The sequence below is a fragment of the Carcharhinus amblyrhynchos genome, chromosome 12, assembly GCF_965287045.1.
Source record: "Carcharhinus amblyrhynchos chromosome 12, sCarAmb.v2.hapA, whole genome shotgun sequence".
Taxonomy (NCBI): Eukaryota; Metazoa; Chordata; class Chondrichthyes; order Carcharhiniformes; family Carcharhinidae; genus Carcharhinus; species Carcharhinus amblyrhynchos.
In genome coordinates, this window is record NC_137335.1 from 56,384,397 (window position 1) to 56,397,506 (window position 13,110).

At 42.5% G+C, this 13,110-nt stretch overlaps 1 protein-coding gene across 2 annotated transcripts in view; it reads left to right on the top strand.

Annotated features, from left to right (window-relative positions):
- kcnh1a (potassium voltage-gated channel, subfamily H (eag-related), member 1a) overlaps nt 1–13,110 on the top strand; it is a 242,971-nt gene that overhangs the window by 80,387 nt on the left and 149,474 nt on the right. For both annotated transcript variants that reach the window (XM_080200569.1, XM_080200568.1), the window contains one exon: nt 12,780–12,979. In XM_080200569.1, coding sequence (XP_080056695.1) covers nt 12,780–12,979 — 200 coding nt within the window. The remainder of the gene's footprint in view (nt 1–12,779; nt 12,980–13,110) is intronic.

Here is a 13,110-nt window from a genome sequence, read left to right on the forward strand (position 1 = left end):
ACCACCATGATTCCCGCCACTGGCATGAACGGAAAATTGTGTCCAATGGAAGTGGACTGAAGGGAAATAATATAGTATGCGTAGACCTGTTTTGTGAATGTACGAAGGAGAGATACAAGTTCATCCATTTGACCTCTCAAAATACACCTCTGTAAACTTAATTTAATTCAACATTCTGCTGTTCGTAACTTACACCAAGTCTCATTTACCCAAAGCCCAATGCTTGCTGACCTGCAGTGACTCTTTGTCTGGCAATCTTCTCAACCTTATTTTCCAATTTCTCCATGGCTTCAGCAGTCTCTATCTCTGTACCCACACTCCTACAACTTATGAGACTTCTGTGCCACTCCCATTCAGTCTTCTTGCATATCTCTGATTGTTTTGCTCCAGCATTGATATCTGTGCTTGTAGCTGCCTAGGCCTTAAGCTCTCGAACTCCCCTCCCTTACTGCCTCTTCATCTTGTCTATTTTCAGGTGAGGAGGAGGTCAGGATGCCAGATATATTTATAGCAGAGGAATCAAGGACAGAAAATCACTAAAATTAACATAAGAAAATAAGAGTAACAAAGAAAATGGTGGCACTGAAGAGTGATCAAAGGGAGTCAGCATAGATTTGTAAGACGTAGGTCATGCATGAAAAACCTGATTAAAGAGGTGACTAATGTAAGGTGAAGGGAAGATTGTATGGGTGTTATTTATGTACTTTCAGAGGCACTTGAGAACTTTTTTTTATAGAAGACGGTTAGCTAAAGTTGAAGCTCATGAAACTGAAAGGAAATGATTGACCTTGTTAGGAAATTTGCAGAGCAAGAGTAGACAGAGAGTTGGGCTAATGGACCTATTCTCTAATTAGCAGGCTGTGACTAGTGGCATCCTGTAAGAATCTGTGCTGGAGCTTCAACTATTCACTGTATTTAGATAGTGACTTTCAAGACTACAGGATCTCCCAAAGTATATTATCACCAATGAGGCACTTTTAAGTGTAGTCATTTTCCTGTAGAAAATGCAGGAGCCTGTTTACACTCAGCAAGCTCTCAGCAATAAACAGCAATGTGGTAATGATCAGATAATCTGTTTTTGTGATGTGGATTGTGGGATAAATATTGGCCAGGGCACTGAGTATAACTCCCTTGCTCTACTTCAAAATAGTGTCATGGGATCTATTATTTTCACTTGAGAGGGCAGACAGAGCCAGATTGTTAATGGGTTTATGCTGGATATGAAACAAGATTAGGATAATCCTTTAACACGCCAGAGGGAAAATTGCTCTCTGCAGCATGTGTAATAAAATAATAGGCCTCTTTAGGACAAATACCTTCATAATTTTGTTGCACATTGTACACAATTGTACTTATACTGTAGGATTTGAATGGTATTATTACTAGAGACTCATATTTTCTTATAGAGAGATACAGCAATTTATACGACACTAGAAGAATATTTTGAGTTGTCTTCTCTCAGTTCAGATTATATTACTATCCACTTGTGGCGATTAAGACTGCTCTGTAAATTATTCTAACTCCTGTTGTCGACAGAACAAGCATGTGAAAAATTATTTTCTCTATTTGTTATTTGTTAAATGTTCCCTTTTTTCTTCCAAGTGCAGGCTCTGGTGGGGTGGCACGGTAGCACAGTGGTTAGCACTGTTGCCTCACAGTACCAAGGACCCAGGTTTGATTCCCGGCTTGGGTCACTGTCTGTGTGGAGTTTGCACATTTTCCCTGTGTCTGCATGGGTTTCCACCGGCTGCTCCGGTTTCCTCCCACAGTCCAAAGAAGTGCAGGTTAGGTGGATTGACCATGCCAAAATTGCCCCTTAGTGTCAGGGTTACTAGCTAGGGTAAATGCATAGGGTTGTGGAGGTGGGGCCAGGGTGGGACTGTGGTCGGTGCAGAATCGACAGGCTGAATTGCCTCTTTCTGCACTGTAGGATTCTATGATTCTATGCTGAGGAAAGTGATATGCAGCTCGCTGGCTACACAACCGGCGTTTCTCGCTACATTGTGCACTTCAAAGAAAAGAAATCTGGAGGCAAGGCCCATGCCAGGACAGGATTGGAAGAAGTCAGCAATGTCGGCATTCCTGAGATCAAGATGCATTTTTAAAGGGTGCCCCAATGTCAGACTTTAAAAGAAGATGAAGCCACCCCCCACATGCACATGGAGATGTCTCCACATGCACGCAGACAACCCCCTTCCCCCCACACCATGGGCCCCCCCCATGAGCCTCTACCCTCCACGGGTCACCCTCTCCCATGGTCATGGGAACCGGGTCCTACATGGTCGCGGGAAACCCTTCCTCCATTGACTTCCCCAAAGGGTGCCTCCCAGCACTACCCCTTGGCACTGCCTTCTGACATCATGGCATGGCCCCATAGGGAAATTCCCTATGTGAGGGGATGATACAATGACGAGGCTCACTAAGTGCATACTAATGTATGGTAATAGGGCTCCCAATCTTTCATGGCGGGAAATCCATTTCGTCATTGTCAAAGAGAGGGCATGAAAAGTATGGGCAAGTGAAATTGTGAAACCCCCACTGATATTTTTAAATAAATAAAGAACAAGAGGAACAACAAAGGAAAGTGTAGGGTCAATTATAAACCAGAAAGGTAGGTTGTTTGTGTAGGCAAAGATGCATTTTTAATGGATGCTTTTGCAGCTGTTTACGAAAAGGAGAGGGATGAAGCAGATGGTTATGGAGGAGGGGTTTGAAATGTTGGATGGGACAAACACAGTGAAGGAGAAAATATTAAGGTGTTCAGCCTCCTTCAAAATAGATTAATCACCAAGCCTGGATAAAATATGTCCCAGCTGCTAAGGCAAGCGAGGGAAGAAATAGTAGAAGCTCTGACCATCATTTTCCAATCCTTTCTGGTTATAGGCATGTTATTGAAGGGCTGCTAATGTTGTACCATTGTTTAAAGAGGGAGGAAAAGATAGTCAAGTAATTACAGACAGGTCAGCTTAACCTTGGTGTTGGGTAAATTACTGGGAACAGTTTAAGTAATCAACTAAAGATGACTTATTAATGTTGGGCAGCAGCATGGATTTGCTAAGGGAAGGTCATGACTTGATTGAATATTTTGAGGAGGCAACAAGGATTGATGAGAGTTGTGCATTTGTTGTGGCCTACGTGGACTTTAGTAAAGCTTTTGATGAGATCCCAGATAACACTGCTCAGAAAATTTAAAGCTCATGGGATCCAAGGGAAAGTGGTAAGTTGGATCCAAACTTGGCTCAGTGGCAGGAAACAAATGGTTTATAGTCAATGGGTTCTGACTGCTAGGCAGTTTCCAGTCAGAGTTTGCATTACTCATTGTTGGGTCATTTGCTGTTTGTTGCATTTTTCAGTGATTTGGGCTTAAAATGGAGGGCATGATTAAGAAGTTTGCAAGTGAAGTAATTGCTGTGTGGTTGATAGTGAGAAAGAAAGCTGTAGACTGCAGAAAAATATCAATGAACTCGTCAGCTGGACAGAAAAGTACCAAATAGAAATCAATGCAGAAAAGTGTGAAGTAATAGATTTGAAGAGGGCAAGCAAGGCTAAGGAAATGGACAAAAAAATTGTAAGATACTGAGATATGTAGGTGAACTGAGAGATCTTGGGGATGTATAATCACAGATCCCTGAAGATAATAGGATAGGTAGAGAAGGTGGTGAAGAAGGCATAGAGGATACTTTCCTTTATTGACCAAGGCCTGAGGTATAAGATTGATAAGGGAATGCTAGAACTGTGTAAAATACTAATCAGAGTGCAGCTAGAGTACTCTGTTCAGTGCTGGCCACCATGTTACAGATTGTACTCCAGGAGTGGAGCATTTTAGCCATGGGGAAAGATTGGGTGGGTTATTGATGCTTTCTTTGGAATGGAGGATAACAGGATATTTAATTGAAATGTATAAAAATGAGGTACCTAGATAGTGTGGATAGGAATGAATTTATTTCCACTTGATTGGATTTAAAAACTAGGGGACGTAGATTAAAGTGATTGGTAGAATGATTAGAGAGGAGCTGACGAGTAATCTTTATACAGAAAACTCACTGCTGAAACGCTGGTAGAGGATGGCAGAAACACTCATCATTAAAAAGAACTCACCTGATGAAGGAGAAACGCTCTGAAAACTCATGATTTTGGACTTTAACCTGGTGTTGTGAGACTTCTTCCTGTGCCCATTAAAAAGAACATTGGAGATGTGCTTGCCTACAGGTCAACAAACCAAGGTGGTATAAGATTGAATAGCTCTTTTCTTTCCTTAAAGTGGTCACCATGGCCTGCATTTGTGGGATGGCAAGGCACAAACCCAATAGATCTGCTGCCATTTGATGCTGAAATGAGCATTGACTGGCAATAGGCGAGACAGACTTCCATCCGCACTTGGAAGGAAATCCTGCCTTGGAGTGCTGTCAGCCAATCAGATTGGCCGACAGCTGTCCAGCCCATCCAGGCACATTGCTTTAGTGGCTGGAAGAGGCACTGCAGCATCATGCCTGGAATTAATTACAGGGAGCCATGGAGTGGAGGGAATATGCTGGGAGTGGGGGTGGGGGGAAAATTTGCAAGAAGGGGACAAATGGATTATCGGGGCATGCTAGTGGATAGGGTGATGAAGGGAGGTCGGGTGACATCAGGTTCACGAGGCGAGAGTGTCCTCCCAGTCATAAGGGGTCTTCCGATGGAGATGCCTCCCCAACTTGCTGCCCCAAGATCGAGGTTCTTAACTTTTTCATTTTCCCAGTTTGCCTGAGATATCCAGCCTAAAAATTGTGCCGTGTGGGACAATGTCATTAGGAATAAGGATGGCTTCCCGCCTGAGATCCTGCCTGCCCCACTGTAAAATTGTGTCCGGATCAGGGAGGCCAGGTTGCTGTCTGCAATTCCACGCTCTCCTGCCCATGGGGAGAATGGCTTCATCTTGTACCATTTATCTTTCTATGTTTCTATGATTACTGATTACAGTTTTGTTTGACTGTGAGCACTGATGAAGGAGAGAAAATTGGCAATTTAACAGAGGCAGATTTTTTCTGTTTTTATTTATCTGTTTCTGCATACATTATCACTAAAACTTGAGATGTATGCAGGTGTACACTTAAGTGTGAAAATTACTTTTTATAAAGGACAGAGATGGCTTAATTCAATCCCAAAGCAGATGGTGAAATTCCTTCAAAAATGAATTATTGCCCCATTGTTGGGAAAATGTTCGCTGGGATCTACTGCTAGATACTTGGCCCATAACCCCATTAGGAATCAAGGTCCTGTGATATCGGGACACCCCAATTGTAATTTTTGTATCTTATGATCTGCATCAACCATTGTTTTCAGATCTCTACAAATTCCACTGAGCCACTGAAGCTGAGTTTGCACTTTACGTCTGCTTGCATTTGATCTGGGTGCTCTGGTTTCCTCCCACAGTCTAAACATATGCAGGTTAGGTGGATTGACCTTGGTGTTGGGGGATTAGCAGAATAAATGTATGGCGTTGCAGGAATAGAGCCGGGGTGGGATTGTGTTTGAAATAGACTCAATGGGCTGAATGACCTCCTTCTGACTGTAGGGATTTTATGAATTCTCTCTCTCTCTGGCAAATGCGTGAGGCTGAACCTGTCAATGATCATGGTGTCATATTTGATCCTGACCATATTGCCACACCATCAGTAAGATTGTTTGTTTCCATCTCAGTAACCTCACCTGACTTCATGCTACCCTTGTTCCATTGGCTGCTGAACTGTCATCCTTGCCTTTGACTATCCTAATGCACTCCTGGCTGGACTCCCTCATTCTACCCCCTGTAAGGTTGACATCATCCAGAACTTAGCTGTTAGTGTTCTACACTTTCCAAATCCTGTTTCCCCTGTACTGACCTACAGAGATTCCTGGCCAGTCTCGACTTTAAAAGTTCTCACCCTTGTTTTCAAGTATCTCCGTGGTCCTACCCCCATCTCCAGATCATTGTGATCTCCTCCAGTCTACAACCCTCCAAAATATCTCCACTCGTCTGCCTCTTGAGAGACTTCAGCTGCTTCATCATTGGTCTTCAGTTGCTTAGATCTTAAGCTCTGGCAGTACCAAGGGTCTGCACGTGTACAATAGCTCCCTCTGCTGCTGGAGTAAGGTGACTTGTGCTTTAAGTCCTGCCCACTGCCTCTAGTGGCTAGATACAGTCAAGCCCATATTTTCATTGTCTAAATGCATAAAATTCGGAGTAAAGGCTCCCTCAAAAAACGGATCTGAAACTCCCATATTCATGCTAGCTGGACATTTAGAATTTTTCTCATAAAATTGCCCTCACTATGTACATGTGACAGAAATAGTATTGCTGAGAGTCAATACTGAAACAGAAGTATAAAATATGTATGTTGGGCACAGTGATTTCTCTGGTAAATACCACATTTCTGTGGTAAGTGGATTGGTTAACTCAGTTGGCTAGACAGTTATGTGTGGTTCAGAATAATGCCAACAGCACGATGTTTTATACCTGTTGTGGCTGAAGTAGACTTGAGGCTTGCCTCCTTATCCTGCCCTGCCCCTTGGTAAAAATCACAACATCAGCCCAAGGTTTGGCAACCTTTGGGGTGTTATGTGGAAAAGGAGATGATTTGTGGTGAATGCAGAGATGTGAAGCAGCTAAATAGTATGGACCTTTGTAAATGACAACAGTTTTTATAGGTGAGTTTCTTGTTTGGCTTACTGTGACTTATCTGCCAAATACCTTAGGGAAAGTCCTTTTTTTGGATGAAGTGATATCACACTTAACATTCACAGCAGAAAGCTGTCTCATATGATAGACTTAAGGTTCAAAGAGATTTCCTAGTGGCAGCCAGATCAGTCAGGACTTCTACATGGCAGGTGTTATACAAAAATGTACTGGAAATCTTACCAAAGGATATTGCTTGAAGTACGTAGAAATTTTGCGGTTGTGTTAATCAGCAGGACTATCACTTAATTATGATGCACAACTATCAGTGGAAGTTCAAACAATATAAAATCTAAGCCAATCAAAGCATTTAATTTTAGACACATCACTTCTCCATTGTTAATACAAACTTCCGAGAACCTACAGTGGTAGAACATCTATTATATACATTCTGGCCAGAATCTTCTGTTCTGGAGTCTAAGTTTAATGATGAGTGCAGAAGTGAGAATGATTTCTGCAATGGGCAGTATCATGACTGGCCAAGCACACCCTTGTGTTGTTTAACCCATTAAATATACATCCATGAGGATCTTGCCAATTCACACTGCGTGCAGACACGAGGTCACCTCCATTAGCTCATGTGGTTGAAGATCCAAGAGCAGTATTTAAAGAGCACATGGACAACCTGCACTTTCTGTTCCGCCTTTTCGAGGCAACTGCTCCATCCTTTCCCACTAAACACTTCCTCCCTCCCTTGGTCATCCTCCATGCAACTTGCACTGTCACCACCGAGTCTCAATCATAGGTTGGCATTTAGAGACATTCGCCAAAGAGGACATTGTAGCTGGGAATCGGGGGGTGGGGGGTGGTGGTGTCCAGGGGCTGGAAATTGAAGAGTGGGGGGGCTGTTGGAGGGTCAGGGCTGGAGCTGGACACTTAAGGAACTAAAAGGGTCAGAGGGTCATGGAGACAGTTGGCTGGGGGTTTAGTGGGGATTCAGGGTTGGGGGGGAGGTCAGTTGTGCAGTTATGCAGGAGTTAGGCATGGTTATCCTCTATCTATTATTTTCTAGGTAACTATCTTGATAATGAGTTGGCAGCCTTCGAAGCCTCCAACTCTAACTCAAAGTTGGAGACATTTTTGGAGAGTTCTGGGTGCGGAGGAACTGCCCATCAGATGTTGAAACTTTCATGGCAATCCCTTGTTGGGATGTTGGGAAGGGGCCCCCAGCACATCTTCCAGGGCACCTTCACATTTTAGCCATTTGGAGAGTGGAAGATCTGGGTCATTGGGGGGATTCTCTGCCCTTGTTTATGGTGAGCAGGAATGGAGGCAGGGATGGAGAATCCAATGGAAGTCCCCAGATGGCTTTTACACTTGGGATTTCCAATTGCCCCCATCGTCTGCTAGTGTATGAAACTTCCTTGGCAAAGGGAGGGATATTGGTGGTGGTGGGTGATTTTGCATGTCAGTGGAGGGGAAACTTTCTCTTATTTATTTTAAGATCAGAGCACCCTTTAAAAAGAGAACCCCAATCACTTGAAGGCTGACTTTGCTGTTTATTCAGAGTCCGCCCCACAAGTGTAACATCCTGGGACCCACCTCCATCCAGAGTTTGTTTTGACCAAGTGTTAAAAAATATGGCAGGAAAAGCACATGGCTGGCATTGGTGCCAGCAAGCTACACGCACTGCTTTTCCAGTCTGAGTTGATACTTAGTCATAAAATGCCGCTTTTAAAGATTGTTTCAAATGAAGCTAAAATGTAGCCTGGTGCCTTCGACCAGGCGCAGTGTGTTGATGCTGCGCTTGGTCTTGGCCAAAAGGCTGAGAAGCGATCGGGAAAATGAGCCAACCGACTCAAAAAAAACAAAGTAGAAACTTTCGCCTATTGTTTCATGCATGGTCTGAAAGTACCAACTCATTAGTCCTATTTCAAATAATTCAACTTCATAGGCCAAGGAAGATTGAATTTGATATTCACAATTTATATAATGCTCACCTTTATTCTCATGCTAGATTATGGCTGTAGCTTTTTAAATAATAAATGCACGCAATTCTGGACAATTTCCATTATTCTTCAAGAAGGGCCTCTCCGTTATAGTGGATAATGGAAGTTACACTGTATTTTGCTGGATCCATCTATCTCTGGAAATCAGTTGTTTCAGAAGGAAAGTAATCTGAACTAATATGTTCACCATTAGATTTCTAATACACTACTGTGGAGAAAATAATTTTAATAGACTAGAGTAATCATATTATGGAGCACATAATGTTACTTATATAATTGAAAATCTTATAAATTGTTCAATGGCAGCTAAAATCCACAGGTGCTTCGGTCCGCCTTGTTGCCTAACAAGGGGCATACATGCGAGGGTCGTGCGAGGGCTGCTCTTGGATGTTTCGAGAGTAGCCTAGTGCTTCACGTCGTTAGTGTACACTTAAACTGGACCAGATGCTGGGCAACACGACAGCTCAGTGACTATCACTGTTTGCTGTGCAGATACATGGCTTTGGGCCAGTGTCTGTGGGAGTTTGTGCATTCTCCCCGTGCTTGCGTGGGTTTCCTCCGGGTGCTCTGGTTTCCTCCCACACCCCAAAGATGTGCTCTTAGGCTGATTGGTGTAACAAATTGTCCCTAAATTAGTCTCCCCTCAATCTGGTTTCCAATGTGGAGTGCCATAAGCATAGACAAGGGTCATGGGTGGAGAGGGGACTCACGTGGTTGAAATGGCGGCGCGGGCTCTTTGGGCTGAAGGGCCTGTTTCCCGTGCTGTTTTGTTCTTTGTTCTTTGTTCTAAAACTGTATTCTAGAAATATATTTGATTTCTCTATTAGTAAAGAGACCGCAAACAATTAATTTAAATTCAAACTATAAAGTTTGTTAAATGTGTTAAAAGGAGATGTAAATCTTTTAACTCAGGCTATATTAGAATCATAGAATGATGCAGCATAGAATAGTAGGTCAAAAGTTGAGAATTCTCACTTCCTGTCTCCCAAGTCTGTACACCATCTACAAAGCACGAAGCAGGAGTGTGATGGAAAACCTCCACTTGCCCAGACGAATGAAGCTCCAATAACGTGAACTTGAGATCATCCAGGCCAAAGCAGCCTGTTCATTTGGTACCCTGTCCACCACCTGTAACATTCACTCCCTCCACCACTGATGCACAGTGGCAGCAGTGTGTGCTACCTACAAGGTGCACTGCACCATCCAAATCCACAGCTTCTACCACCTAGAAGGCCAAGACAGCAGCTACATGGGAAAATCACCACCTGCCACATCCCTCCAAGCCACACATCATCCTGACTTGCTGTTCCTTCATTGTCACTGGGTCAAAATCCTGGAACTCCTTCTCGATTAGCACTGTGGGTGAACCTACACCAGATGGATTGCAGCGGTTCAAGAAGGTGGCTCACCACTTCCTTCTCAAAGGATTAAGGATGAGCAACAAATGTTGGCCCAGCCATCAATGTCCACATCCTGTTAAGGAGAAAGAAGAAAGCCATGAAACCTATCAGTATTCCATAAAGATTTGACCTAACTTTCTTGCACCATTTCTCTATGAATAATGCTGAAGTTCCTATGTGCTGTTTTTCTAATGTCATGCAAACTTCCAATGCAGTCTTAGAATGAAATAATATAATAATGCACATCTTTATATTGTTTTGATTGGCCATTAACTTAGATTACTAAAATTATCTAAAGGGCTTCTAGCACATCCCCCAGCCGAAGAATGCTGCATACACTAGGACCCTGCAGCATCCCTAGGACCTGAGGTCACTGCTGAGATCCAAGTCCGTTCTGCCAATCAGACATTGGATACCATGCTGAGCAACAGTCCCTTATACCAACCACCCCCCCCACACACACTCGCAGAGCCTCTTCTCCCCGACCCGAAACGTAACATGACCATCATGAAAGGACCCCCTGTGAGCAGCATGGAGCCGTCCGACAGTAGGCGCTTACCTCCTCGCTAACCCACACTGATGGAGTGCCAGAATCAGACTTTTACCAAGCATGTCTGTTCCAGACTGATTCTGGATTGGGCGAACACAGTGGTAAAGGCAGACATGCTGGTAAAGTGGGGAGTGCAGCTTGTTAAGTGGATTAAAATACATGCAGAATTATATAAATTGATGTCATGTCTGTTTTGGGTGGGATCCCGATTGTGCTGCTTTTTTGACCTTGGTAAAGTGTGAACTTTACCACAGATCCTGCTACTCACCTCGCACCCAACTTTACCAAATTTTTGCACCCAAAAACAGGCGCAATGCGATGGTAAAATACCGCCTACTAGTCTTCTCCCTCTTGGTTACTGTCATCCTGCACATTTTGGCGATGAAGGATAGACTGGGGCGTGTGATATGAACTGGTCTGGTATTTAAATATGGCATCAGGACCTTTGAACCCGCCAGCTGATAACAGGCAGGTATATCAACTGCTGGCCCACCAGATGACTCAGTGTCGAATATGCCTATACATAATTAATAAGGTTTCAAGTGCATAATCTGGTGTGGGAACCTGACCAGTAGGAAAGATGTCACTGGAACCACTTATTTTCAAAATGGTTGAATTAAACCCTTTGTTAGATTAAGCAAATGGACAACATTATGGCAGATAGAGTTTGATGCTGTGAAATGAAGGACCATTCATTTTGGACCTAAGAAAGAAAGATCCAAATATTTCTCAAACAATAGGAAATAGGAATAGTGGAGATATAAGGATCCATGCAGGGGAATCACTAAAACCTAGGGCATAGGAAATAATTAAAAAAACTGAATGGAATTTTAGCCTTTATCAAAGGGAAAAAAGTTGCGCTACATTTGTATTGATATCTGGATAGACTGCATCTGGAACTATGTTCAGTTTTGAGCCATGCAAGTCTGAAAGGATTTACTGGCCTTGAAGTGGTTGTAACTCAGATCGGCCAGAGTGAGACTGGATTAAAAGGTCTAAATTATGAGGACAGTTTTCATAAACTAACCTTTGAACATGGAAGATTAAGGCCTACCTAACTGATGTGTTCAGGTTGACTGAAAGATTTGATAGGATATGAAGAGAGAAGATATTTCATTTGGCAGGGAAGGTTCAGGACAAGAGGATGTAACCTTAAAATTACAGCTTAGCTATTCAGGAGTGATGTCAGGAAGTGGAAATCTCTAACTGACTCCCACAAAAGGTTACTGAGGCGAGGTCAATTGAAAAACTTACAACATAGATTTTGATATCAAGCTTTTAGTAGTTATATACCAATGTTGCGCATAGCAATTTTTAGGTTATACTTTCAGAATAATATTCAAGTAGTAATATAATGACAAGTTAAAGCAATTTGCCAGGAGCATTAGTGTGCTTTTCTTTGCAGTATTTTGTTTGATTGTATTGATGTACAATAAATTAATCAGAAAATATTTTTGGATATAATGTACAACTAATTTAAAACACAACATATGGATAGGTATAGCATAAATGGGAGGAACAGGTAACTTTGGACTTATGAGGTGGAATTTTACAGCCCCTTCCACTGGCAGTATTTTCCAGTCCTGCTGAAGTCAATGGGCCTTTAACAGCTTGGCGTATTTTATGGCTCCACCCCCGCTACAACAGGGCCATAAAATTCTGCTCATAGTTTCCATAACTTTTGGTCAATGGAATTTCCCTCACCTTATGTTTGGGACTGTTGTAAACTATTTGATACAAATTGATTCCAACCATCTGTTACGAACACTGTTGTTATTCTTATATCACAAGGCTGCCAGATAAGTAGAGAGTAAACAAGTTGGTTCTTGGTTTATTTATTACCTGGTAATTCCTATTTTCCTGTATTTTTCTTTTGGCTTTCCTGTACTTTTCTTTTGGCTTTCTTACTGGATTTTACTTACTTGTATCTGATCAAACTTTCCCCCACCATCTAAATGGCATCTTTTCTACATCTTTGGTGGGCTGCTCTGCATTGCCGGATTTATTCAGACCTGTTCGCCTCCTGATCTTAATATGCATTATGAAATGTTAACTTAAAGAGTAGCCATTAGAAATCTAAGTTCCCTCTTCTGAATAGTTTGTTCTTTCTTCAACACTGCCTTTACATTCACTTTGTAGCTGTTTACTTGCTGATAAACTCTGATCTGTTCTTTTCTTGTTTGCAGCTCTCCTGTATGCAACCATCTTTGGTAACGTGACAACAATCTTCCAACAAATGTATGCCAATAGCAACAGGTACCATGAGATGCTGAACTGCGTCCGAGACTTTTTGAAGCTTTATCAGGTGCCCAAGGGCCTGAGCGAGCGAGTCATGGACTACATTGTTTCCACTTGGTCAATGTCTAAAGGAATTGATACAGAAAAGGTATTGGAATGAAAAAGAAAATATGCACATCTTTTCTAATCGGCAATATATTTTGGTATAATAGTGTCATCTTCACTTAGTAGTAATCTCACCTTTAGAATTAGGTAGTTGGTTTAAACTCCATTCTAGGA